The sequence below is a fragment of the Prionailurus bengalensis genome, chromosome B4 (genome assembly GCF_016509475.1).
Source record: "Prionailurus bengalensis isolate Pbe53 chromosome B4, Fcat_Pben_1.1_paternal_pri, whole genome shotgun sequence".
NCBI classification, from domain to species: domain Eukaryota; kingdom Metazoa; phylum Chordata; class Mammalia; order Carnivora; family Felidae; genus Prionailurus; species Prionailurus bengalensis.
Genome location: NC_057358.1, coordinates 68,334,375 through 68,361,859, shown reverse-complemented (window position 1 = coordinate 68,361,859; position 27,485 = coordinate 68,334,375). Strand labels below are relative to the sequence as shown.

At 35.1% G+C, this 27,485-nt stretch overlaps 1 protein-coding gene across 4 annotated transcripts in view; it reads right to left on the bottom strand.

Moving 5' to 3' along the window:
* CNTN1 (contactin 1) overlaps nucleotides 1–27,485 on the bottom strand; it is a 365,959-nt gene that overhangs the window by 80,242 nt on the left and 258,232 nt on the right. For 3 of the 4 annotated variants that reach the window (XM_043563335.1, XM_043563337.1, XM_043563336.1), the window contains one exon: nucleotides 6,999–7,157. In XM_043563335.1, coding sequence (XP_043419270.1) covers nucleotides 6,999–7,157 — 159 coding nt within the window. Of the gene's footprint in view, nucleotides 1–6,998; nucleotides 7,158–14,755; nucleotides 15,952–27,485 lie in introns of those variants that run through there. The other variant, XM_043563338.1, reaches the window with a different exon arrangement.

Here is a 27,485-nt window from a genome sequence, read left to right as displayed (position 1 = left end):
TTACAGGCTTCTCATTGGTTCTGTGTTATATTAGAGCCTTCAGACCCCACCCACAAGGTCTTCTGGCAGAACTTTGAAAGGAGCCATAGATTTGGCAAAGTTCTCTGCAGTGAAAGAGAAGCAAATTGGGCTCTGGCATCCCAAAAGATGTGATTCATTGATTTTTCTCCAAGGAAATTTTGAATGTAACCTCATAAAACCCCAGAAATTCATATTTGAAATAAGAACAACAAAAAGTGAGGCTACAGAAAGGCAAAAGAGAAAATAGCAAATTCTACAAAGTATCCTACAAGAAGCCTAGTGGTTTTTCTTTTTTTTTTTTTCATTTTTTAAAACCTAACAATGTGGCAAAGAATTAAAAAAAAACACTAAAAACTAAGTAAAGATGTGGTAGAAGAGATACTCATATGCTGGTGGTGGTAATAGAAATTGTTTCTTCTTTTCTACTGGATAATTTTTTAGTTCAGCTCATGGGTTTAGGCATGTTTACACTAAATAATTTAGTTTACAAATATCTATTCTAAGGAAATAATCTAACATTAAAGAAACATTTATGTATTAAGACGTTATTACAGATTTGCACCAATAAATTCGAGGCTTCCACATGACGGAATTTTAAACACAAAGACATTTTTCTTCTTCATTTTAGAAAATATATCTCAGGTTTGTTCTCTTAATTGATCCTCATAGCACGGTTTCTAGGTCTCTTTATGTTCAGTCCCCTTCCATACATACATCCTATCACCAACAATATTCTATAAAATTCCCTCTCCAAGTAGCAGTATAGAATCAAACACAACATTCTAAATCTTATCTATGCATCGTGTAGAACCCTGAGAAAATGGCATCAAATTTCTGCTGTCCATCCCCGAAAAGTCCAAGAGAAGTAATATTTACAATAGATTGTTTCAAAGCATACAGTCTATTCTTTCAGATCATTATTCTAAATGTAATCCTTGGACTGCTGAAACTTGGTATCTTTGAAAAATATTTACTGAATACCTTAAATAATTACCTTCATAAAACAGTTTAGTCTTATACTTTCCATTTCTGGTGGGCACCACTATAAATAAAAACTACATGGTTGCATTTACCGCAAAAAGTATTTTTCATTTCTGCTTAGGACACTGTCACAAGAGAATTTTACTTACATAACTAATAAAAAGAACAGGTAATACAATCTACAAAATAATCATTTTTCATAGCCTATCAGAGAGCTGAATTTGTGAAATTTGTGAAGAAGAATAGGTACAGGAACAGGGAGAGGAGAGCATAGTCATTAATGTTCAGAAAAACAAAACTTTTCACAGATATTTAAAGACAACAGGTAGGCTGGCATGGCTTTTTCGAATCCCGGAAGCCCCCAAATCAAGGAGCATCTATACCCATCAGTCAATTCTTTTTTTGTGGGCCTTCACCAAGTGTACCAAAAACAGCTGGGGGCAGGACAAGAGAACCAAAAGACACCTCCCTCTGAGGCACAGACATCTCAGATCTGTTCAAGTCTAAGAGCAAAGCAGGAAAATGGAGACCACCATATGCACTCCAGGCCTTACCCTGAATAAGTATGTGGTTGTGTGTGGCTGTGTGAGTGGCAAGAGAGCAAAGACAGATCTGCCTCCCCAGAGAGGGACAAGTGTTTTGGGTCTGCTGAAGTCTGAGTGAACCTGTAACTGAGAACCACTCCCCCACCCACCCTCAGGAACTCGGGTCTTCAGACTAATGATTACACAACAGCTGCCTGGGGCAGAAGAAGGGAAGCTAATAGAACCCTCCCAGAGAGCCAGGCTAGAAGAACAAACAAAGTCTGATGGGAAGGCTGGAAAGCATTCACATGTGAGAGAGGTTTTGATCCTCCACTCAAATTTACTTGACCCTGTACTGAACTGAATCTAATGGCAAAAGCCAGATCACCTCAACTACAGATTGTAGTGACCAAATGACAGTTTTGGAAAAATGACATGCATTTTCCAGGATGCAAGTAGTATTCATTTTATGCTCCACTGTTCTTTTTTACACAATGTATGGATATTTAAAAAGTTATCAGGACATGAGAAAACAAAGAAATGTGATTCATTTTCAAGAAAGGAAAAAAAGAAACAATCAACAGAGCCAGACTTAAAGATGGCCAGATGTTAAATGATCAGACAAGGACTATAGAAAAATTACACCACTTGCAAAAACAAAAGTGAAAAAAAAGTGGTGCACCACTTGCAAAACAAAAAGGAAATTTCTATGGAATACTATGTAAACAATATGAAAAGGAACCAAATCCTGGAAACAAAAAATCCTGGAGATAAATAGAAATAAAAAATCAAAATAATTTTTATAGGATCTTCAGCAAACTGAATGTAGCATAGAAAAGAATCTATGAGGGTGAAGACAATTCATTAGCCACTATCCAATCAGAAGCAAACACACACATCCATGATCTATGGAACACATCAAACAACCTAACATACATGGCAACACAGACCAAGAAGAGAAAGAGAGCATGACGCAGAAGAAATATCTGAAGAGATAATGGCTGAGAATTTTTTAAGTTGAAGGAAGATATCAACTCAAAGATCAAGCTTGCCAGTAAACCCCCACCAGGATGAATATATTTTCATCAAGCTGAAAAGCAAAAAGGAAAAAAATCTTGAAAGCAGCTAGACATGATGGACACATTAAATATAGGAATATAAGGTAAAAACAATAAATAGTTCACTTCTTATCAGAAACAACAAAAGCAAAAAGATAAAGAAATAATATTTTCAAAATGTTCAAGGGATGCCTGGGTAGCTCTGTCAGTTAAGCCCTCTAACTCTGGATTTTGGCTCAGGTCATGATCTCATGGTTCAGTTCACGAGATTGAGCCCAGCATTAAGCTCCGTGCTGACAGCTCAGAGCCTGCTTGGGATTCTCTCTCTCCCTCTCTCTCTGCCCCTCCCCTGCTCGCTCTCTCTCTCTCTCTCTCTCTCTCTCTCAAAATAAATAAACTAAAAAATAAAAGAAATAACAAATAAAGGGGTGCCTCGGTGGCTCAGTTGGTTAAGTATCCAACTTCGGCTCAGGTCATCACTACGGTTTGTGAGTTTGTGACCTGCGTCAGGCTCTGTGGTGACAGCTCAGAGCCTGAAGCCTGCTTCAGATTCTGTGTCTCCCTCTCTCTCTTATCCCTCCCCTATTCACGCTGTCTCTCTGTTTTTCCAAAATAAATAAACATTAAAAAAATAAAAAATAAAATGCTCAAAAAACAACTTAGAATTTATATTCAAAAAATTATCAGAAATATGATATGAAAGAAATTTCCAAAAGCTAACGGTCATTGACTTCAGCAACCTGCACAATCAGAAATATTAAAAAAGTTCTTCACTTAGGAAAATTATACTAGATGGAAATTCAGTTCTACATAAATAAATGGAGAACACTTTCCAAAATGGAACTAAGTCCTCACCTGCACTTAATCTCTCTTCTGTCTCAGTGAATGTTTCTACCTTCTGTGCAGATGCTAGAGCCAAAATCTCATTTCCCATCCTCAATTCTGCCCTTTCTCTCAATATACATACTCAATTTGTTAGAAAGCTCTGTTTTGCCTTCAAAAATATATCTCAAACCCATGCACTGCTCTCCATGTGCATTGCTATCCCATTGTCCTAGACACTGACATCTCTGAACTGGACATCCCTCACCTTCAATATCCTCCTAGCTATTCTCCATGTTTCTAGTTTTGGCCCTCCAGAAATCCCTTCTCCATACACCATTATTTCTCCTTCGTTTAAAAATTCCTTGTAGGATCTACAAGCCCCTGCATATCTTGTCATCCACTATTGCTATTTGCATTATAAACTACCTCCAAATTTAGTGGCTGACATCAACTATCATTTTACTCTGTCTCATGAGTTTCATATATATATTTTTTTATTATAGGGGCACCTGGTTGGCTCAGTCGGTTAAGCATCCGACTTCGGCTCAGGTCATGATCTCACGGTTCATGAGTTTGAGTTCAGCATCGAGCTCTCTGCTGTCAGTGTGGAGCCCACTTAGGATCTTCTTTCTCCCTCTCTCTCTGCACCTCCCCCATCATGCTCTGTCTCTCTCTCACACACAAAAATAAACATTTAAAAATATTTATTGTATATATTTTATATTATAAAATAAATTTTTTGTTGGGCCTAAGACATACAGAAGTGTAATATATTTGATAATATCTTAAAGGCAGGTGGATGCGAAGTTTTATCAAAGTAAGGATGGTAACTCAAATCCACAGGAACAAATGAGGAGGACTAAAAATGAAAATAAAAAAGTTAATATAACAAACTCTATAAATATGTATTTGCTTTCCTTTCTTCTTGTAGCTTCTTTAGAAGACAGTAGCAGAAGAATAACAGGTTTGTAATATATAGAGAGGTATAAAAATAATACATAGCACCAAAAAATGGGTAAGATGCAATAGAGTTATCTAGGAGTAACATTTCCATATCTCACTGGAATTAAGTTAGTAAACATATGAAGTATTCTAACAAGTTCAGACGTAGCTGGTGAGCCCTATAGTAAAAATATGTATATTTATATTTAAAAATTCATTTATTTATATTCAGTAATGTATATATAGTATATATAGAGTAACCATTAACTACATAAATATATATATTCATTAAAGTAGTTAAAATGTTATACTAGAAAATATTCACTCAAGCAGTAAAGAAGGAATAAAGGAACAAAAACAAGTAAAACATTTAGTAAGCAAAAATACAATGGATAGTTACCACAGGGGAGGTGGGCAGGGAAAGGGTGAAATAGGTGATGGGGATGAAGGAATGCACTTGTGATGAGCACCAGGTATTATATGGAAGTGTTGAATCACTAAATTGTACACCTGAAACCAATATTATATTGTGTGTCAACTGGAATTTAAATAAAAACTTAAAAAAAATAAACAGAATAAAATACAATGGCATATATAAACCCAGCTATATAAATAGTAACAGGAAATATTAATTGATTAAAGAATCCAATCAAAAGGCAGTGGGTGTCAGGATAAAAAATAAGATGCAGCTATATGTTTCAACAGAAAACATACTATAGATTCAAAGATTGAAATAGGCTGAGAGTTGTGAAAGACACAACATGTAAACAAGAACCATGCAAAAATTGGGGTGACTAGATTAATATCAGAAGCACCCTTTCTTTCAAATGCAACTCCTGTATCATGATCCCTCTTCACGATTGTTTCTCTTTAGCACTAATCACCATAGGACTTACTGTATATTTTACTGTACATTTACTGTAATTATTTGTTCATTGCCATCTTTCCTACTAGAATGTAAACTCTTTTGAGGGTATGGTGTGTGTGTGTGTGTGTGTGTGTGTGTGGTGTGTGTGTGTGTGTCTTCTCTCTGTTTTGCTCATGGATGGCCAGGTGTATATCCAGAATCTAGGACAGGTTCTTGCACACAATGGAGCCCCATCAGCATGTGTTTAATAAATGAGCATTATGGGCCCTGATCTAGGAGTTAGAGTAGGGCAGTGAATAAAAACCTTCATCCTCATGGAACTTACTTTCTAGTGGAATAGATATAGATATTTTAATGATAAGTGTATTTTTATTCAGCTACCTAGTAAGAACATATATTTAATGAAAATGATTACAATTATTACTCCTTTTTCAAAGCAAACCAAATTTAAATGTGTTCATTGCATTCTGTTCTCTAGTATCTATAATCAGTGTCAATTAGGCTAGATATCTAATATTATCATTATCATCCATTTTAATACGCTTCAGAGAAATAGAAAATATCCATACTTTAGGTTTATCAAGCATCTAAATTGTTTTTATATTATTTTTCAAATGGTCTGATTTTGCCAAGTTTATTGCTAGATAACTTACATTCGCAAGCATAATGTAGCAGAAATATTTCACCTGTTTCTAACTCGTGTTCTTTATATAATATATGGAGAATACCTCAGTACTAAAATATATCCAAACCCTCATAACAGCCTGCAGGTTTATATTTAGTTCATTTCACATAATAGGAATAAATTATCAAAGAAAATTAAATCTAAACTAAAACTTCTCAATGATCAATACAATTAAATCCCATTATGTTAGTTAAAGCAAAAATAAGAGCAGGTTTGGGATATTCTAGGATTACTTCTTTTCAAATTGTTAAAAAGATAAACATTTTATTCATTTTGTTTTTTTCTCCCCTTGTGACAACTGAGCACATATTTCTATGTCTCTTCATTATATCTAAAAGAAACTCTAGCAATTACAAGTTTGTTTAAAAATAATGTCAAAATGACAAACAGAAACAGGTTATTTCATTGAAAGGATCCTTCATTTTCTTTGACATTACAACAGATAAACTGATGTGTGATGTTATAGTTTAGTCATGACAAATGGCAATGGGAATAGCTACAAAGGAGGGAACCCACTTACTCATTTATTTTTCCTGATCCACTTTTAGAATACCTTAGTATAAGAAAAAAAAATGGACACCCAAAACTTCATTGAAAATATGTTCTGAGGAAATTCAAAGCAGGTATGATCATCTTTGAAAAACAAAGGCTATAGTAGTGAGAAACTGGGTGCTTAAATTAATATTTATAATCAAAGTGGCTTTTCTAAAAATGCAGAATAATAGTACCTATGTAATTGCAAACAAATGGGTCATAAATAATAAGCTATAGATATCATTTGCCAAAAAAAAGATTTCCTGAAGTTTTTTTCCTAATAAACCTTAGAATTACTCATAGCAAACTAGAAAACTAGGAGGCCTCTCTTTGCTTTCCCATTATAGATTCAGAAATGCTGCTTCCCCTGCAGCTTTAAAATGCCTAAGTTCCTTGTGGTTTTCTTCACTACCATCCCACAGGGATACTTGAAAAAAAAATTAAAAATAGAAAAGCATTTCAAGGTAGATGATGAAATCCTTAAAAAGTCCAGATATTCATTTTTGTGAAAAGAATTCATTTAAAAATATGCACAGATTAATCAGACAAATGAAACTTACCTGTCTTTGCATCTTTCCAGTCATCTGAAAGAATAGTCTTGGTCTGAATAGTGTATTTAGATATAGGACTATGATTGTCTGAACCACGGCTCCAAGTAAGTGCCACAGAAGTGGCTCTAATGTCTTCTATTCGCAGACCACCTGGAGGGCCTGGAGGGCCTGGAATGAAAATTTGGGTAATGAATCAATGAATCCCAGCTAGCGAATTAAGTGCACATTAGAATACAAAAAACATCTTCTATGAAATTAAAGAACATTTGTATCATATAATCGGTGTTCCATATTTCTTTTGGAATATATAAACTATAATAGGCAATAATAATAATAATAATAATAATAATAATATTATGGCCTTTGCTAAATGAATTCATGGTGTCTCTTTGAAAAAGGAGATAAATGCTATCATTTAGAAATGGCATTATTCAAGATAAATATGACAATCTTGGGTTCATAAAATGGATACACATGACAACCTTTGACTTATAAAATTCAATTGGCATTATAGGACCTAACAGAGTATAGCAAGTTAATAAATGTTTGCTGAATGCATAAATCAGATATGGTAGCACAAATAAGTCCAGATATGAGAATAGTTAGTTAAATGTTTCATTGTACTTCCCCCAGATGGAACAAATTCTTTTTTATAACCCTAAATGGTCTAGGTAGTTTATTTTACTTGGAGTAGAAAATTCTGGGAATTATTGTATCATTTTGGATAACACATTCATATTAGTTACAGTAATGGGAATAAATAATATGAAAAGAAATATCTCTATTTCCATAAAATGCAAAAAACAGTCATCAACTCAGATACACCAGAAATGCTCTGAAACACAAAATAATATACTGAAGAGTCTTAGGACAGAAAGATTATTAATGCAGGACATAAAACAATGTTAAAAATAGGTTTTCATAGATGCTTCATAGGTCAGCACCAATATTACTCATTGAGAACACTATGCCAGGTAGTAGAAAAAACACATGATGCATAACTTTTGGGTACGGAGGAGCTTTTCAGGGTCTTGAAAAGAGTGAAATGGACCAGCAAATAAATAACTATAATTGTCGGGGTGCCTGGGTGGCTCAGTGGGTTACACATCCGACTTCAGCTCAGGTCATGATCTCATGGCTTGTGGGTTCGAGCCCCGCGTCGGGCTCTGTGCTGACAGCTCAGAGCGTGGAGCCTGCTTCAGATTCTGTGTCTCCCTCTCTCTCTGCCCCTCCCTTGGTCATGCTCTGTCTCTCTCTCAAAAATAAATAAACACTACAAAAAAAAACTATAATTGTAAATGCCACGATAATGGCATACAAGGGATTTATACTTTACATCACAATTTCTTGTTTTTAAAAATGAGAAAAACATCCTTTAAGTGGTACAGAGGCATCCATTGTTTACAATGCCACAGAAGGTTCTCAGGGAATGGAGACATCCTTGTACAGACATCTCAGAAAATACTCTCACTTGTTTTCTTTACACCAGAAAGGAGTCGATCCCCAACTAAATTAGGCATATTAAATATAATAACAACTTTGGTAAAATGATACCTTTGGCTTTTCATTGTGAATGTAGTACTAAAGACATGTGTAGCTAAATATATATACTTTACTCGTTATTTATCAAATCAGATGCTTAGCCTGCATCGTTTTGGTTTTTGCAAATGGGTTTTGGTTTTTGCTAAGGTATAGATGATTTCCTTGTAGCTGATCCCAAGGGGGAAAAAGTATAGATAGATCCATACAAATACATTAGTGCTAATACTAAAATAACACAAGACACATCCTATTGATGGAAGTAAATTTTATTATTTGGAGGTTTATATAACATATAAATAAACTTTTATAAATCGATCATCTCTAATAGTGTACTTATACTTCTCGATGTTAATTAAAAGCAACATATATACATCATCCAGAATAAATGAAAATAGACACATAAGTAATGTAGAACACGTGCGATATTCTGAAAGAAAAAAAACTGCATTTTTCATGTGTAAAAACCATATTGATTGGATACTTTTTCTGAGCACAAAGGTATGGCATCAATAAAATGTTAAGGGGGATTTAAGACATAATTGCCATAGGTTAGCCTTTAACCATTAAAGTATAAATTATTGCCCTGCTGTTATTCTCTGAAGTTCTTGGAGTGGCAAATGAGTAATATTTTAAAAGTTCAGATTAGAGTTGCATATTAGGAACATATTTGTTGGAATCTTACACGCCAAATAATTTCACTCAGTCATCCATTCATTGAAGAGTAACACTGTTAAGCAAGACATTGTAATTAAATTTGTGCATTTTGTTTCCTCTGATACATGCTTGGCTGCTAATGGGTTCTTAACAAATATTTTGGTGTCTACATAAATGCATATATCACATTTGAACTTCTCTCAGTTCTGTAAACATAACAGTCATCCACAATACAAGCTTTACTTTTCCATTTGCCTTGACTATCATCCTAAGGAGGTAAAATTGAGAGAACAAATGGAAAGGTGTCGGTTGAGATCCTCAAAACCCTGGTGTGGCAATGTTACTTAGTAATGCGAAGTACACTTTTCCATCTAGTAAGTGACTACGGATATCTCCTGGAAAATGCCTGAGAGAAAAGTACTATTAAAGGCAGGGATTGTGGAGTTTAAAAGAGGCTTGACTTTAAATTCTGTGCTCTTTGCCTGGTGACTCAGTGTCAGGAGAGTGAAGCCTTCTTAAGATTCTCTCTCTCCCTGTCCCTTTGTCGCTCTTCCATGCTCACACAAACTCTCCACACACTCTAAAATATGTGTGTGTATATTATATATTATATATATTTATATTTATGAATATATATAATATAAATATATACAAATATTATATATATAATCAGTTCTATGCCCTGATTTATCATGGGCAAGTTTTTAAAATTATTGTTTCCATTTCCTCATCTGTAAACTAGGAGTAATAAAAATTGATCATAATATAGAATAGTTTTTTTTAGGATTGAAACAATATCTTTAAAGAATATAGTGGTAGACTTGATCCATAGAAAGTCCTCAGTAAACTTTAAGTATCAAAAGTATTATTGCTATTATTCCTGTAAGAGCTTCCTGGGCATCTGAGCTACTAAGCAGCAGTAATTATTGAATTGGGAGTGATCTGTTTCTCAGCTTGCTCATTTACAACTTGTTTTCACTTAAAAATAAAGTGTTTTCTGATAAATTTGTTGGAGGTGAGGAAAGGTTGGCAGTGTGAAGTCCCTTAGTTTGTACTAAGAAATCGCGATGTAGCAAAAACGGAGGAGTGGTGCTATCAAGAAAAACTTGCCCAACCCAGGAGGTCAGCTCAGGGCCAGTATTGTATTATCCCCCAGAGGAAGATTTTCAAAGCAGTGTAGCTGATATTACTTGTTCATTTTTTTCCTGTTCATAATGGAGAAAAAAGTTTTATGGTAGAAAATAAAAGGCAGCTACCAGTTCCTCAGCACACACACAAGAAGGCATTCGGAACTGGCCACCCTTGTTATTCTTCCGTCAATGAGGAGAAAAAAGCAATACATGATTCTAAGAGTTTCTCTTCCTCCCTCCCTCCCTTTCTCTCTCTCTCTTTCTCTGTCTCTTCTCTACCTCTACCTCCTCTCTCTCTCTTTCTCTTTTTCTCTGCCTTCTCTCCCTCTCCCTCTCTTTTTCCCTCTCCCTCTCTTTAAGCTCCTACTGTTTTACAAACACTCTCAAGAAATATACAAGCAATGAATTAAAGTCAGGGAAAAATGTAAGCAAATGGACTGTTACATGCAGCTTATTTCATTATTACCCTACTAATATATCTTTCCAATTTCTTAAGTGGCCCTCAGGCAGATAGCTAATTGTTCCTAAGAATTTTATTTATAATGAATTATGTGTATATATATATATATATATATATATATATACATATATATATACATATATATAAATTAAAATGAAATTAAATTGAAATTATAATGACACAGAGACATTGGTCAGATAGAAAGGAACTTTGGAATTTGACATGCATTTTAAATCCTTATATACATTCAATGAGAAATAATTTTAGTCTTCCATTTTCTTTCTTTTTTAAATTTTTTAAAAATTTTTAGATGTTTGTTCATTTACTTTGAGTGGGAGAGGGGTCAGAGAGAGAGGGACAGAGGATCCCAATGACCTAACCCTACATCAAGAGTTGGATGCTTAACCAATTGAGCCATCCAAGCACCCCCATTCTTTTGTTTTTAATCATTACAGATCAGGATGGCAGGAGGAGGGGGAAGTGTGTGTGGAGGAACTGGGATATTTCCCTGACTAACCCTGGCAAAACTTTCTTTTGATTCTTCTCACTACCATTAAATACTTAGGAATCTGGAAAGAGAGGAGTAAGGAGAAAAATAAAAAAAGATCTGGGGGAGGAGATAAAAAGCTTTTAATTTTTATTTTATTTTTTTTTCCAACATTTTTTAATTTATTTTTGGGACAGAGAGAGACAGAGCATGAACGGGGGAGGGGCAGAGAGAGAGGGAGACACAGAATCGGAAACAGGCTCCAGGCTCTGACCCATCAGCCCAGAGCCAGACGCGGGGCTCGAACCCACGGACCGCGAGATTGTGACCTGGCTGAAGTCGGACGCTTAACCGACTGCGCCACCCAGGCGCCCCTAAAAAGCTTTTTAAAGGACGCTTTTTGTTTTTAGTTTTTATGAAGACTGACCAAATTCTCCTAGGATAAAATTTCCAGTGCAAACTTCAGTGTCAATACTCTCTATCTCCTATTCAAAATCATGGTGCTCTATCACTATTTTTCTTGGACCTACCTTTCTGTACTTCTTCAGGTAGAGGCTGCCACTATGTAATTCCTTCTCTATTTGCACTACCCTCTGTCTTACTATCCTGGTTTTTCACTCATATTCTTTTCCTCTGCCTTTAAATATCCCTCGCAGAGATTGCTGCCTGAGAACGCTCCATAAAAAATCTCACCTATAGGGGATAATTAGTGGTCTGTCAAGGTCCTTGCTAGTGCTATGTTTCAACATTGTGGGTTCTTCAAAGTCAGGCAAAAGGAATCTACAATTACTGAAGTTTGTTCTTTTTTTTTTTTTCAACCAGTGAAGGACTGTGGGAAATATCCAGAATGGTCCTCTATCATCTGTGGTTCAATGCAGTGTCATTTGCCACATTGATACTCCCTACCCCTAAATCTCTCCAGGTTCTCAATGTCTTAACTATGAAATCATTGACTGCAGGCAAATAACAAAAATATTTCAGTATGTAATATGGATCACATACATTTTAGAATGCATGTAAGTGAATATCTGTATATTTACCAAAGGATCCAGAAGTCTAGAAAGGTTATTGCCAGAGTCACCCAGATAGTTTGTAACAGAGTACAGATTGGGACAAGAGACTGGGTGTCCTGGCATAACTCACACAAAATGAGAAAAGGCCCATTTGAAATTTAGATCCTGCAGCCCGAAGGTGCCTATCTGCAAAAGCCCTCCAAAAAGCTACCTGAATACTGACAGGTTTACCGTGTTGTTTTCTTGGATTTCTCTGTGTTTTTTTTAAATAATATAATGTATTTTTTAACAAGTATGAACTCATAACTACATAAAATTTATATGACATAAAATGTTAGTGAATAAAAGTTTTATATTTTTATTTTAATAAAAATAATATATTTTACTGGGCCCTTATTATATTGAAGTCACTGGTAAATCTCATCATCAATGATGTAGGTGCTATCATTTTTGCTACTTTACAGATGAGGAAACAGAGACATGGATAGATTAAACGATCATAGTCATACAGCTAGCAAATGACAAAGCTAGGATGTAAACACAGCCAATTTGCCATGAAACCAACTTTCCAATAACTATAGCATGATGATTTAAATTATTGCATTATCAGAATCAAATTCAAAAAATGGTATTGAGCTTTCTTTGGAGACCTCTCTTGTTGGGGACAATATGAATATCTTGGGCACAAGTGTATATTTTAGAAAAAATGACCAAAACTGTTATACAATGACCATAACTTTTTAAATCTTTGCTTGATCTGTTAACTCAGATAAATGAAGATAAACACATCAGCTGTCTATAAATTCATACTCAATATATCCCCAGTTTTTCTTGATCACATAAATCCATCTGTTAATCTTTCTTTAATTTTGCCAGTGTCTTTAGGTAAAAATACCTATGTATGAGCGAAATATAAATGTGCTTTCCACTCAATTCTTGGTCATAGGTAATCAGAGGAAAAAATGAGCAAGAACACAACTGTTTATCAATTTGGCCATTTCTTCTTTGGGAAAGTAGTAACATTCTATGAAAAGGAGTTTAGACACTTGAGAAAAAATGGCCAGGAAAAAAATATTTTAAAATGTCTCCATCAATAATTGAGACACATTTTCAGATGAGTCAAATGGGATAGAAGACTTGAAATTGGGACCCTCCAGAATTAAACAGGGTGCACAGCAGCCATGACTCCACCCTGTGCATTGCTTGAGTTTGTGCTGACATTTAGGCAGTACTGATTACTAATGGACATTCTTCTTCTTAAACACCGACTTTCTAAACAACCGGACCCTAAACTTTTGGTCCTTTTGGGACTCCCTTCCACATGGCACACACATTTAATATAAACCTTCACGTTCCAGAGCTGCTACAAGCGTGAAACACATCTAGCATTACTCTCTACCTGTAATTCCCGTTAAGTAATTAAAGCAAACACCACATGCAAAACTCTGTGATTCTTTGTTTATTTTTTACTAAAATAGCAATTTTTAATGAAAAGTTTGAATGTTAAGGAAACAAAAACTTCTCAGAACAAATTATCTTTCCTTTTAAAATAAAATAATCTTGAAAAAAATCACATTACTGAAAGGACATCAGTTATATTAGGAGGGGCGACCTCTTTTTTTACCAGTATGTGTCAGCTAAAGTCCTTTTATTATTGTAGGCCTATTTCTGTTCTCAAAATTAGTTAAGACAATGGTTCTACATAATGTTCTGAAACACAGTTCAATGTCATGGGGTCTTGTCAATGTTTAAAGCTCTACTAAGGTGAAGGTGAATATTAAACATCCCTACCATTTAATAGGAGCATGGTAGTTTTTTAACCTCTAACACTGAGAGAAGTGAACTTAGATCCATTCGTAATGAGAATAAATCTAACAGGAAAGCAACGAATCTTTATAACCTCTACTTATTATCAATGCAGTTTATTTAAACAAGAATATTCTCCCTTTCCCAGAAACAGGAAAAGCACATTCGTTGTCATGTGATTTTCTTTCAAATTTTTATTCTTTCTTTTTTAAAGCTATATCCCCATCTAGGGGCATCTGGGTGGCTCAGTCGGTTAAGTGTCTGACTTCAGCTCAGGTCATGATCTCATGGCCCGTGAGTTTGAGCCCCGCATCAGGTTCTATGCTGACAGCTCAGATTCTGTGTCTCCCTCTCTCTCTACCCCTCCCCTGCTCACACTCTGTCTCTCTCTCAAAAATAAATAAACATTAATTTTTTTTTTAAAAACCAACAACTATATCCCCATCTGGTCTTGGTGGTATACTTTCAATTACGGTCTATGAAAGAAGATGCCCACAATGATGATTCATGACGATATTTACAGGTACATGAGAGTTTCAGAAAAATTCTAAATATCTTATTAAAATGGCAATTGATCTGGATCTCTATTCTAAATTCTAAGATAGTTCCATCTGTGACAATAATTGAGACTGGAATTTTTTTAAAAAATTAAAAAGATGGAAATTAACAACATCTTGAGCCAGAGATTTTTATTCCTTTATGATGACTAATGAGTTATTTAAAAAAGAACACTACATATATATTTAAGAGTCATATCCATATCCCTCAAAACTTTCCTGAGAGTTCTTCCAACAACAGATGGGGTTGCCTGAGCTACTAAACGAGAAGTTTATATAATACCTTATACCTAAATATAAACCTGTTTAAGAGCAAAATTATTTCTGGTAAAGAGACAAGAATTTTAAGCATGTCTTTTTGACCAAAGGGGAAAAATTAAAGTATTTTGAAACAATGAAATTTAAGCAGTTCCAGAAAGAATTATATATACTTCATTTTAATCTTTCACTTCTGCTCAAGTCCTTCCAGTCACAGTCTCAAATTTCCTGCCCAAATTAAAGATCCAAGAAGGTTGATGATAGGAGTTAATAAAATTAAATACACATCCATGCTGTTAACGGCTTGGTATCTTCACATAAACCTTGCTACTGAGACAACAATTTTCTCTGCATGCTGTCCATTTTCACTTCCCAATCCCAGGAATTGTTCCAAAAACCCTACAGAGCCATGGACAGTCTTGAGTTGTTTATTGCTGCTTTTCATCCATTCTTGCCAAAGAATATATATATGGCATCAGGATACAAAAGACCAATGGAGTAATGCTCCTTAGAATGCATCCTAATTAATATGACACCTTCGTGAATTTGACAACAACACTGTTCATTACCTGCTTGGCTAAATCAAACAGTCCATTCAGTGGCAATACTCCTGTATTATAATTCACCAGTTCTTCATAATTTTTTTCAGATAATGAACTAATTTCTGAGATATGTAATTTCAATGAAAAACAGGACATGAAAACACAAAAATTTCACTTGGCCATTATAAGACGTACTAGGTTAGTTCACTAGCCATTTTTCATATTAGTGAAGCTATAATTATATTTTTAAATATCTTCCTGCTCAAAAGTATGTTTAGAAGTTTCAAAGGGGGAAAAATCCTCTAAGATCTAGATGGGAGGGAAAACTGCAGAAGCTACAAAATTGAGTAAATTAGTATAATCTAGAATAATATGTTAAAAAAGAAAGAAAGAAAGAAAAAAAGGCTTTCACACAAATGGTGAGTGTCAACGATCACCAGGTTGGAGGCAGGCTGGCACAGACGGGGAGAAAAGGATCCACCATGTTTTTCTCTCCATCTTTTCTGTTTTTACCTGCAAGAGGAAAGATCAAGGCTGAAGGGACAGTGTGGATGCCCGGTTAGGGGCAGGAAGCCATGTGCTTTGGGTATTTGCCATGAGTCCTTGATGGGTAAGTTGGACTAATGAGCAAAGGAAAACATCTTCTCCTAGACACTGGAGATGGGAGTCCAAGAGAGAAGGCTAAAGTGACAAGCTTTGGCCCAATCAAACCTCTCTCCCCCTGTAATAGTGACTGACTTTCTAGAGAACAAGAGCTGTACCTGGATCCGTTCCCCCACGTTAGCAAATAAACAAACAAAAACTCCTAGAACCTTTGTAATTTCATTCCAGAAGTGCAAGTCTACTTACTAAAACATGTGCTTGAAGGCTTACAACTAAGAAAAAAATACTGAGGGTGAACTTAGCAATGATTCTAAAAAGTTAATCAGTGTTTGGGACTGGATGTCATGGGAACTTGTGTCTTGAGGTATACGGTATTTATTTTTTATGTCTACATTATGCATTAATAGCAAAGAGGGAAGAAATAAAGGAAGATGTTTATAAAATATCACCATGGTCATTGTGTGAACTGTAACTATTATTATTCTCTTTCATAAATATGGAATCTGAGACTTAGAGTGATTAACTGACTAGCCTAAGACCACAGCTGAATCAGTAGTGGGAGTAGCTTTCTAAGGTACATTTGCTTCATGCCAAATGTCATACCTTTTAAAGTGCACCATATATATCTTTTTCTTTTAATTTTTAAAGTTTATTTATTTATTTTGAGAGAGTGAGACTGAGAGAGAGTGCAAGTGGGGTAGGGGCAGAGAGAGAGGGGAGAGAATCCCAAGCAGGCTCCGCACTGCCAATGCAGAGCCTGATGCAGGGCTCAAATTCACAAACTATGAGATCACTACCTGAGCTGAAACCAAGAGTTGGGTGCTCAACTGACTGAGCCATGCAGATGCCTCACATCATGTAGAACTTTTAATGATTGTATGCATATATTAACTATAGTATTAGAGAAAATCATGTAATTTATAGGATGACCAGCCACCTCTTTCCCTTACCCATAACTAAGTATAATTTGATTATTAGAATTAGACCACTTTACCACACTATTATCTCTCTGGTGGTAACTATTTAACTATGAGAAATAATATCTAAAAACTCGCTTTTGCTGACTGCTTATTGCAAATTTTGTCCTTATGATAAATGGTAACAAAGGACGCCAAATTCACTTGTCATTTTAAACACATGAGATTTCTACATCTTTTAAATGAGAACTGGAAGTATTAATTTTGGATATATTCTGTGCAAACACCACTCCCCTCACTCCATGGCCTTTAAATAAAGTTTTGGTAGATTTTGCTAGATTAGCAGAGTTTGCTTCTCTGAACCCTGAGGTTTTAAGTCTGGTAAGAGGGGACTCTGCACAGTCACACAGCAAGTCTCCCTAAACTGCCGTACAATAGAGTTCCATTTCCTTGTTTTAGGCACCTTAGCTACCAGCTTACACAAGAACATATCAGATGGTGACATCAGACAGATTTGACATATTACTGTCAGTAATGGTCCGTTGCTCCTGGAGAGATTCTCAGGAACACGTGGAGTTGCTCAAGCTCTGGTGTTGACAGCCAGTAAGACGGGAAGGAGCTGAAGTTTACAGGTATATTCTTCAGTGTGACAGAGCCTCGACTATTCAGGGACACTCATACAAGGGATCACTACATCTTGGCATGTCACGAGTTACTTGCTACTCACATGTCTGTGTATTATTTCTTTTCTAAAATGAAGTGGATTCAAGGTTGTCCCTGCAACATGCTAACTCTTAGCTTATGTGCATCATCCCAACGCACTTTCAAAGGAGTTGGCACTCTCGCTGCCCTGGGAAATTCACAGAAACCACAGCCAGCTTCCTCACCTCCTCTCGTGTCCATAGAGTGACCATTACTGATGGCTAATATTGGACAATTAGAAATTAAAATAGTGTTTTACTTTTTAGGGAAAAAAAAGCCTTGGGATTTATGCCAGAATGGGCATTGACTGGTAAGTGTACTGGGCAGTCACATAGTATAACGGGAAAGTGCAGTAGCAGAGGAAAGACAGAAGTCACTGCTGTGCTGATGTAATGATAGGTCCTAAGTCAAATTTAGATAACACATGGGGTATTCTGTCAAGTATGGGATCCTGTAGTTACCTTTAAGGAGGAAGTGGAGAGGATGCGAAACATGGTTGCATCATAGTTCAAATCCACAGTTGGGTGTGTAGGATATCAAGAGAGAGTCTACAGTCAGTTACAGAATACTTTTCACATTTCTTCCTTTCTCTTTGAGTATATCTTAATTAATTTGATGATATCAAGATTTTACTTTCCTCTCTAACCTAACTTTTAATGATCATCAATACTTCAGAGTGGTTTGGGTAGACAATTTAATTAACTTGATAAAATAAACCACATGCCAACAGTGAAACAGATGTAAAATAAGAATGATATGATCTGGCTTTTATATGTTGTGAAGTTAAGCATTAAGTGAAGTAAAATAAGTTAAATAGTAAATTTAGAGCACTGGTATCTGGCCACATTCTGGCTTTATAAGGTGAGAGCTGAAGATTATTCCTTTTCCTTTTTTCAATTCTCTCTGCTTATGAAATGGGATTACCAGTTATTACACTACTACCTCACAGCAATTTTAAGATACAACAAAAAGATGATATGATAAAATTTATATGAGAGTCCTATAGACATATCCATTATAAAGTAAAACATTTAAATATTTGAATAGGTGAATGTTATTTATTTAAAAAAATTAATGTTGATTTATTTTTCAGAGTGAGAGACAGACAGAGCGTGAGTGGGAGAGGGGCAGAGAGATAAGGAGACACACACAGAATCTCAAGCGGGGTCCAGGCTCTGAGCTGTCAGCACAGAGTTGACTCGGGGTTCGAACTCAGACCTCAAGATCATGACCTGAGCTGAAGTCAGAGGCTTAACAGACTGAGCCACCCAGGTGCCCCTTGAATGAATCAATTTTAAAGCTAAAGAGCACATTTTAAAATCAAGCTTTAAAGCTACCTCCTATAGTTATTGTTTTTGCTATTATAATTGCATGATGCTGAGTTGTTATATATATATATATATATATATATATATATATATATATGCACATATTTTTAACTACTATAATTTCCCCTGTTATTAGGTCAGCTATAAATTATCGTGGGCAAAAATAAAATTGCAAAATCGGCATCAGTGACTTTCTATGGAATAAAAAGTTCCTACCAATAAAGAAAGAGGCCTACTTTTTATATTTCCCAAATTTATTATTTTATCTCATTGAATATATCTGGATTAGTGTTTGGTTATATTGTGTTCCAGCCATGAGCTAGATGTTACATCTGTAGTCAGGCTGCTTGGATTCAAATCTCGTTCTGCTTAGTAGCTTGTATGACCTTAAGCCTCATTGGGACTCAATTTTTTTATGTGTAAATTGGGGATAACAATAGTATCCATCACTTCAAACAGTGCCTGTTAAGTAATAAGCCTTTAATTAATATTATGTATCTTTATATAGGAAATACGTGATATATGGTAAGTAATATGTATTTTAATACCATATGACTTTGATACTCTATCTTCTATATTATACATTAAATTATATAATTATATATCTTTATTTTAATTTTATATTCATAATATAATGTTTTTCATGGCCTGAAGATTGGAGTTGTAAACATAATATTCTTCCAACATACATTGAAATTATTTTCAAAATATGAACTGTCGCTTATTTATGCTCATAAAGACTTTTAACTATCTCTGTCTGAACTGTTGTTAGAATTTGACATAACTGGCATAATTGTCACATAAATTTGGCACCACTGGTAAATACACCAGCTGTATAAAGCCTACTATACAGCACTGCAGTGGAGCATGTAAAAGTGTACCATGGCTATTAAGCTCTGTAAAGCTTTCCTCCTTTCTCTCCTGGAATCAGAGTGAGGAGAAGTGAGTTTGCTGATTATTTGTTAAGGGATCCGTGGACACAGACAGACTGTGTAGCAAAGAGTAAGTTTCAGTTTGCCAAAAGCTGACCAGTTTGATTATGAGACGAAGAGGGTCAGGAACAATTAATTAATGAAGAGGAGAAGAAACCCTCCATGAAAACGTCTCTCATTGTATTCCATTGAGGAAAAAGATAAGTAACCCAAATCTTCATCCGTGTATGTACTACAGTGTTGTGTACCAGCTTATGGTTCTTACATAATTATGTTTTAATTTTTGAATTTGTAAAATGAGGTGTTACACTAGATCAATTTCAAGACCCATCTTAAAGCATAAAATCGTACGACTCATTCTGAATGAATTACAAAACGTGTTGATATATTTGAAAGTTACCTTGAATTTATATCAATTTACATTGAACTTACACTGACGAATACAGTTTCAAATCATTGGTGTACTTTATAACTTCAGTAGTATTGGAAGAGTTTTTATTTTTACTAGAGCTTTAAAAAATAGCTTTAAAAAATAGAACTACTACTGAGTTCTAACTTTGAAGCAATCAAGCTACTCTCTAAATTCTGTATTTATTCAAAACAGATACACATTCCAGCTCATTGTTTCAGTATTAGTATGTAACAGTTATGGAGATCTGCCCCCTAGCAGCTTTTGAATCTGTTGATCTCAATGGAAAGAAGAATGCTTAATTTCTGGGCAGGCTTTCACTATTAATAGATGTATCACTGTGGTTTAGTGCCAAGTGGGCTCAGGATGCCTCAGGATGGCGCCCAGTCAGTCATTGTTCCAGCCAGTGTGGGCAGCAAGGGCCATTTTCCTGTCTCAGTCCTGTGAGGGCTGATGAGATGGAATCTTTAGTCTGCCTCTGTGGCAAACTTTCTTGGACAACACAAGTGGAAAGTAGAGGCAATTATCCAAGTATCTGAGGTAAATGTGTGTTTTTCTGACCCAAATACTTGAAAAACTACCTCAACTCTTCTCTTTGGTTTGATTATGATTATCTGGACACATCTTTCTGCCTTTATAAGTGTATCTCTTTCTGGATGTCTTCATATAAGTGCGTATGGTGGCAGGGGTGGTAAGTTGTGTGCGTATTGGTATGCCTAACTTGGTACACATACTACAGGAAATTTTTCTGTCTGTTCTTCCAAATTTTATAGAGACTAAATTGATTAATTTCAAAGGCCTTTGAAATTCATTTAAGCATGCCATGTCTTAATAGTTTTGAATACAAATCCATAGTCTCATATTGGATAATAATTTGAATATAGGATTTCTTAAACACAATTGGAATATTTATGCCAGATACCACAAAAATCTAAATTGTGATTTAATACCAGAAGTTCCACAAATCTTAACATGACAGCAGACTTTGTTTCCTTTTGCTTTTACTCACAGCCAAGGACTCTAGGTTAGCCATACAAGTAGAATTCCAAATAACCCAGGAATTAATAGTTTAATCTCTTTTAGTGACTGTCTTTGGTTTTATCTTTTTCCACAATGTGTTAAACCCTTAACTGCTATTTATTAGCATATGCCACACAATGGGAAGGAAAGAGAAAAGAGCAGAAGCTGTAATCTCTAACTTTTACTACTTAGTAGCAGCAATTCTAGAATGGACTTGGTCATCGTTCTGATACTACACCAAATTAACTATAGAAAGCTTTAAAGTATTAGCTACAGAGGTTTTAGAAATTAACTATAGACTTTATTTATTTGTATTCTCTGGAAGAAGCTCTAATACGATGACAAAACTGGACTGCTTATCACTAAGCAGATGGTAATACAGGACAAATCTCTCTTAGAGTCCAAATTTACAAAATGAAGGCATAGGAATTATCTAAATGACTTCTAGGATTAATATTAAATTTAAAATTGTATATTCAAATTTGAACATAACTGCAGAGATTTCATGTAGTTACTGTGAAGAGCAAACAAGATGTAATTAATGCATGATTTGACAATAACAGAACCAATAAAACCTTTTGATCTTAAATAAAATGTTTATGTATTCCATATTTTTTAAGGAAAGAGTACTAACTAACCTGAAACAACAATATCTGAGTAAATGCATCAAAACCAATTTTGCCTGGATATGCTCTGGATATGAACTCTGCTAATATAAAAGAGCTGAGCATTTCCTGTAGAAAAGACCACTAGCCAACCATTGATTTAAAATATTACAATATTGAGGCGCCTGGGTGGCTCAATCAGTTAAGCATCTGACTTTGGCTTAGGCCATGATCTCGAAGTTCATGAGTGCAAGCCCCACGTCAGGCTCTGTGCTGACAGCTCACAGCCTGGATCCTGCTTTGGATTCTGTCTCTGTCTCTGTCTCTCTCTCTCTGCTCCTTCCCCGCTCGTGATCTATCTCTCTCTCTCTCAAAAATAAATAAAAATGTTAAAAATAAAATAAAATAAAATAAAATAAAATAAAATAAAATAAAATAAAATAAAATATAGCAATATTATTCAGATAAAATGTATATTGACAGTTTCCATCAGGTTATTTATTTGGCTATGTTATCTTAACTTATTCAATGCAGGTTTTAAAAGCGGGTTAGTCATCAGCCAAAATGATCTCCTTAAGAAAGAATCTGGTAACCATGTCATTAGGCCAAGTAATAAAAACTTCAATGAATTACATCAAATAAAAATGACATCTAACATATCCATTTCCATTCTGCAACTGTACTCTGCTTTAGGAATAAAGCGGAAAGCTTCACACACACACACACACACACACACACACACACACACACACACACGTCATCTAAATAAAAATGAATTTCAGCTACCCTTTTTTTTTCAAACATTTCCAAATTTATATAGCATATGTCAGGGTTTGAGAATTTGACCAAAACAAAAGGAAACAAAAGTTTCAGATAGTGAAAGTCTTTTTTCTTTTGTGTTTAAATCTCAGACTTACACTAAGAAATTTTGTTTAACATGGTATTTAAGATGTAAAACAACAACAACAAAAAGCTGGGGCATCTGAAAAATATGGTCTTCATTGCATTTTCTGTTTTGGCAACTTTAGTGCCAAACATTATGTTCATCTGGGTGTCAGGAAGGTCTTCCTAATAATTGGTAGCGATGCCAAGAATATTTATAATACAACAGAAATACCATGGAAAGTGGTAAAACACGGACGTCAAAGCCTAATTTCTTGCCTTTGTGACCTAATTTTATGGTCCATTTTTTAATGTTGTCCAAAAGTACACTCATGAAAGAGAATTTAGGTTTGGCAATCTGCATAAATATTCCCATAAGTGCTGCTGAATAAATCCTGGAAAACCTTTCCCTCTAAAGGACACTCTTAGCTGAAGAGCTTAGGTTTTTCAGAAGTGTCTTTCATTAAAGAACATTCATACAGGGCTCTTCATGTGTGCCAAAGCTTGCTTGATGAGGCTGACCTGAAATACATTTTTATGGCACCTAAGAAGTAAAACATTTATTATAACAACGAGGACATTTTTATCAATTCTCTTAGTTCAGAGTTTTATTAAGAGGTCTAAAAACATTTGAAGTTTAATAACTGGTTCTTTTTTTGTAACTAAGAATAGTTTTAAACTATAAAGTTTTTTTTTTAATATTAAGAAATTTATATTTGTTTGAGTTCTAAATCCCTTTGGCTATACTACACACCCATCTGTTTTAAAAGGTTAATTCTGAAGCTACCTCCTTCTCTGATACAATATTGTTTTAAATTGAGTTTATATATGCTCTATTGGTAGGAAAAAAAAGCTTTCAATAAAATCTTCTCTAAACAAATTTAAACATCATAATACCAAGAATGGTATTATAACCTCTTGTAAAGTTATCTTAAATTTTATAGTAGTGCTCTAGTTGGGGAATGTTTCATCATATTTGGTTTTTGTTTTTTCTTTACTGCTGATATACAGTCAGATTGAGTAGTTCTGTGATTAACTGTAGAGCTTTTGAAGCTAAACCATCTTACTTAGTGGGACTTAGGGTTTAAGTCCAGTTGTGCTAAAATGATGATGAGGGTGAGGGAAAAACTCAAGGCCTTAGTTCTTCTCCCCACCTGGGCTGTTCTCCTCCATTCCCATACCACTCCTGGCCTTCTGTGGCTTCTGGAAAAACATTAATATCATTTTTCAATTGTCCCCTGATTGACTTCTATTTGGTTTGCATAGGACACACTGGAGGAAAAGAGGACCTTTCTCTCTTATGAAACATATTTCTAAAATAAATTATCCCCAAAATACATTGGATAAACAAAACAGGATTACTTGCAAACTATTTTCCATGGATACCCTGGAACAATAATTCCCGAATACCAGTTAGAGACCACTTTATTACAACCATCTGGAGCCTTATTAAAAATAGAGTTTGGCCAACCCAAGCCAGGTTTGAACATTTGGTCACTTTGGTTTGCTTTATTAATTTGATGTCCTCCATAATAAATACCAAAAAATATTTAATGTTTATTTCAAGAAAGACAGAAATGCATAGGGAAAAAAAAATGAAGATGGGTTTTGGGGAAGAAAGAAGAAAACACATACAGTTCTCTGTCGCTTTTCAGTAATTCAGCTCTGGTCCCAAATCTGCAGGCCCACTAATTTTTTTCTAGGTCTGGAGGCTAACTGGACTCACTTCCTTAGAAGGTAGTTTGTGGCCATCACTTGTTTAAATATTACCTCTGGGTGTACCATACTCCACTTCTTCTAAAATTATACTATCCTTGAAAAAAGGAGCCCATAAATACTTATTTTCTTTATACTTTCAGTGTATTATATGTTCAGTGATTTTTAAAACTTCCTGTTTTGAGATAATTGTAGATTCACATGTATTTGTGAAAAATAATGCCGGGAGATTTTGTATCTCCTTTGCTCATCCCTCGCCATATCACTAAAGTATACTAGCACAACAGGAAAATTTACTTTGCTATAATCCATCATCCTTATTCAGATTTCACTAGTTTTACGTGTCTTCATTTGTGTGCCTGTATGTTTCTGTAGTCCTAAGCAACTTTTCTTTTTATCCAATGCATAGACCATCACAGTTACAGAACAATTTCATCAAAAGAATCCTCTGTGGCACCCTTTCCTGGCTACATCTATTTCCTTTTCTCGGCCCTCCCTAACCCATGCCAATCATTAATCTATTCTCCATCTCTATAATTTTGTCATTTTAAGAATGCTATGTAAAGGGAATCACACAGTATGTAACCTTTGAGATTGGCTTTTTCTTCACTCAGCATAAATCTCCCGAGATACATCCAAGTTGTGTGTATCAATAGATCATTTCCCTTTTATTTTTGAGCATTATTCCATGGTACTCATGTACCACAGTTGAACCATTCCCCTATTGGAGGAGATGTGTTTTTTTCCAGTTTTTGATTAGTATGGATAAAGCTGTTGTGAACATTTGTGTATATATTTTTATGTGAACATATGTTCTTATGTCTCTGAGATAAATGCCCAGGAGTACTGGGTTGGATGGTAAGCACATGGCTACCAACTGCCATACTCATGTCCAGAGTGGCTGTCCCATTTCACATTTTCATCAGCAATGTGTGAGTAACTCACTGTCTCTACATCACTATTTTTTTTTTATTTTAGGCATTCTGATATGTATATAGTGATAAGTCATTATGGTTTTAAATGTACTTTCTCCCAGTGGCTAATGATGTTCAACATCTTTTATATGTTTATTTCCTGGGGTGTCTGGGTGGCTCAGTTAGTTAAGCATCTGACTCTTGGTTTCAGCTCAGGTCAGGATCTCACATTTTGAGATTTTGAGCCCTGCATCAGGCTCTGCACTGACAGCTCAGAGCCTGCTTGGGCCCCTCTCCTGCCCCTCCCCTGCTCGCACATGCTCCCTCTCTCTCTCAAAATAAATAAACTTAAAAAAAATTATGTGTTTATTTCCCATTTGTATATCATCTTCATTGAAATGTCTGCTAATGTCTTTTGTCATTTGTCACACTGTTGTTTTAGGGTCTTAAGAATTCTTCACATATTCTGTACACAAATCTTTTGTTGGGCATGTAGTTTGCAAATATTTCCTCCCAGTCAGTAGCTTTCTCTTCGTTATCTTCACACTTTCACAAAGCAAAAGGTTTTAATTTTGAAGAAGTCCACATTATCACTTTTTCATCTTATACATTATGCTTTTGGTGTCAAGTCTAAGAACTCTTACCCTACTCCTAACTGCTGAACATTTTCATCTTCATGATTTTTCCTGAAAGTTCCATAGTTTTACATTTTACATTTAAGTCTATGATTTACTTGGAGTTAATTTTATATAAGGTTTGAGGATTAGGTCAAGGCTCTTTTTTTTTCTTTTTGGTCTATGAATGCCCAATTGTTCCAGCATCATTTATTGGAAAGACTATCTTTCTTCCACTGAAAAACCTTAGCATCTTTGTTAAAAATCATTTGGGCATATTTGTAGGAGTTATTTTTTGTGCCCAGTGATGATGCACCATGGTTCATCAGGCCAATCTTTAATCCAACTTTGCTAGACTCATCCCAGCACTATTAACTCAAAAACTTCTGTAAGAGAGGACTTAGAATTGTGTGTCTTTAATAATAGTGGTAAATCTAATGTACAACCATGTTTGGGGACTCTACCCAGAGGTTACACAAAGATCTCTCATGAATCATTGCTGAGGTTGGTGGTGAGGAAGTGGAGGGTATGAGGTGACTCTGTGACACTCTTTTATTAAATTAATTAACAAATATTTGACATTTAGGGAAACATAAAAAATAAGAAATGGCTACTTATGTTCTTGCTACTTGGCTTAAGAAATGAAACATTACTTATAAAGATGTAGCTTCCTGTGGGTCCCCTCCCTCTTTGGTCACATCCTCCTCCCCTTCTGTCTCCAACCTCAAAAGTAACCACCCTCCTATATTTTATGATTATCATTTTCATGCATTCTCTATATTTGAGCATATAAAATATGCACATACATAGGCATGTATCTACATATATACAGATATGTACCTATGTATCTACATATATACACATATGCATATATACTCATATATGTCTAATTTGTTATTTTAACAGAAATCTGAAGTAAAAGCAACTACCAACTTCATCAGAGGACAAGTTATCATTCTCATTAGTCCTCAAACCCAGACAACACCAGCATATCCTGAAGTCTGGCTTATTAGCTTAGTTTGCTTACATTTATCCACATGCTTACTGGCTTCTTTGTTCACCATGCTTTCTGACATCTCAGAACTTTATTCTGGGATTATTTTTGTTCTTCCTGAATTCTACCCATTAGACATTCCTTTATACATAACACTTTCTTGGAGGATAAACTCTGTTATTGTTTGTCTAAATATAAGTTTATTTTTCCTCATTATCAACGATAATTTGTCTGGATATACACTTTTTGGTGGACATTTACTTTTCCTTTAGCACATTGAAGACGTAACTCCATGGCTGTTGTTGTATCTACAGCTGCATAACAAATTATCTGAAACCCAGTGGCTTAAAATAAACATTGCCTCTCATATCTTCTGTGGCCCAAGAACTTTTTAGTGGCATAGCTGGATAG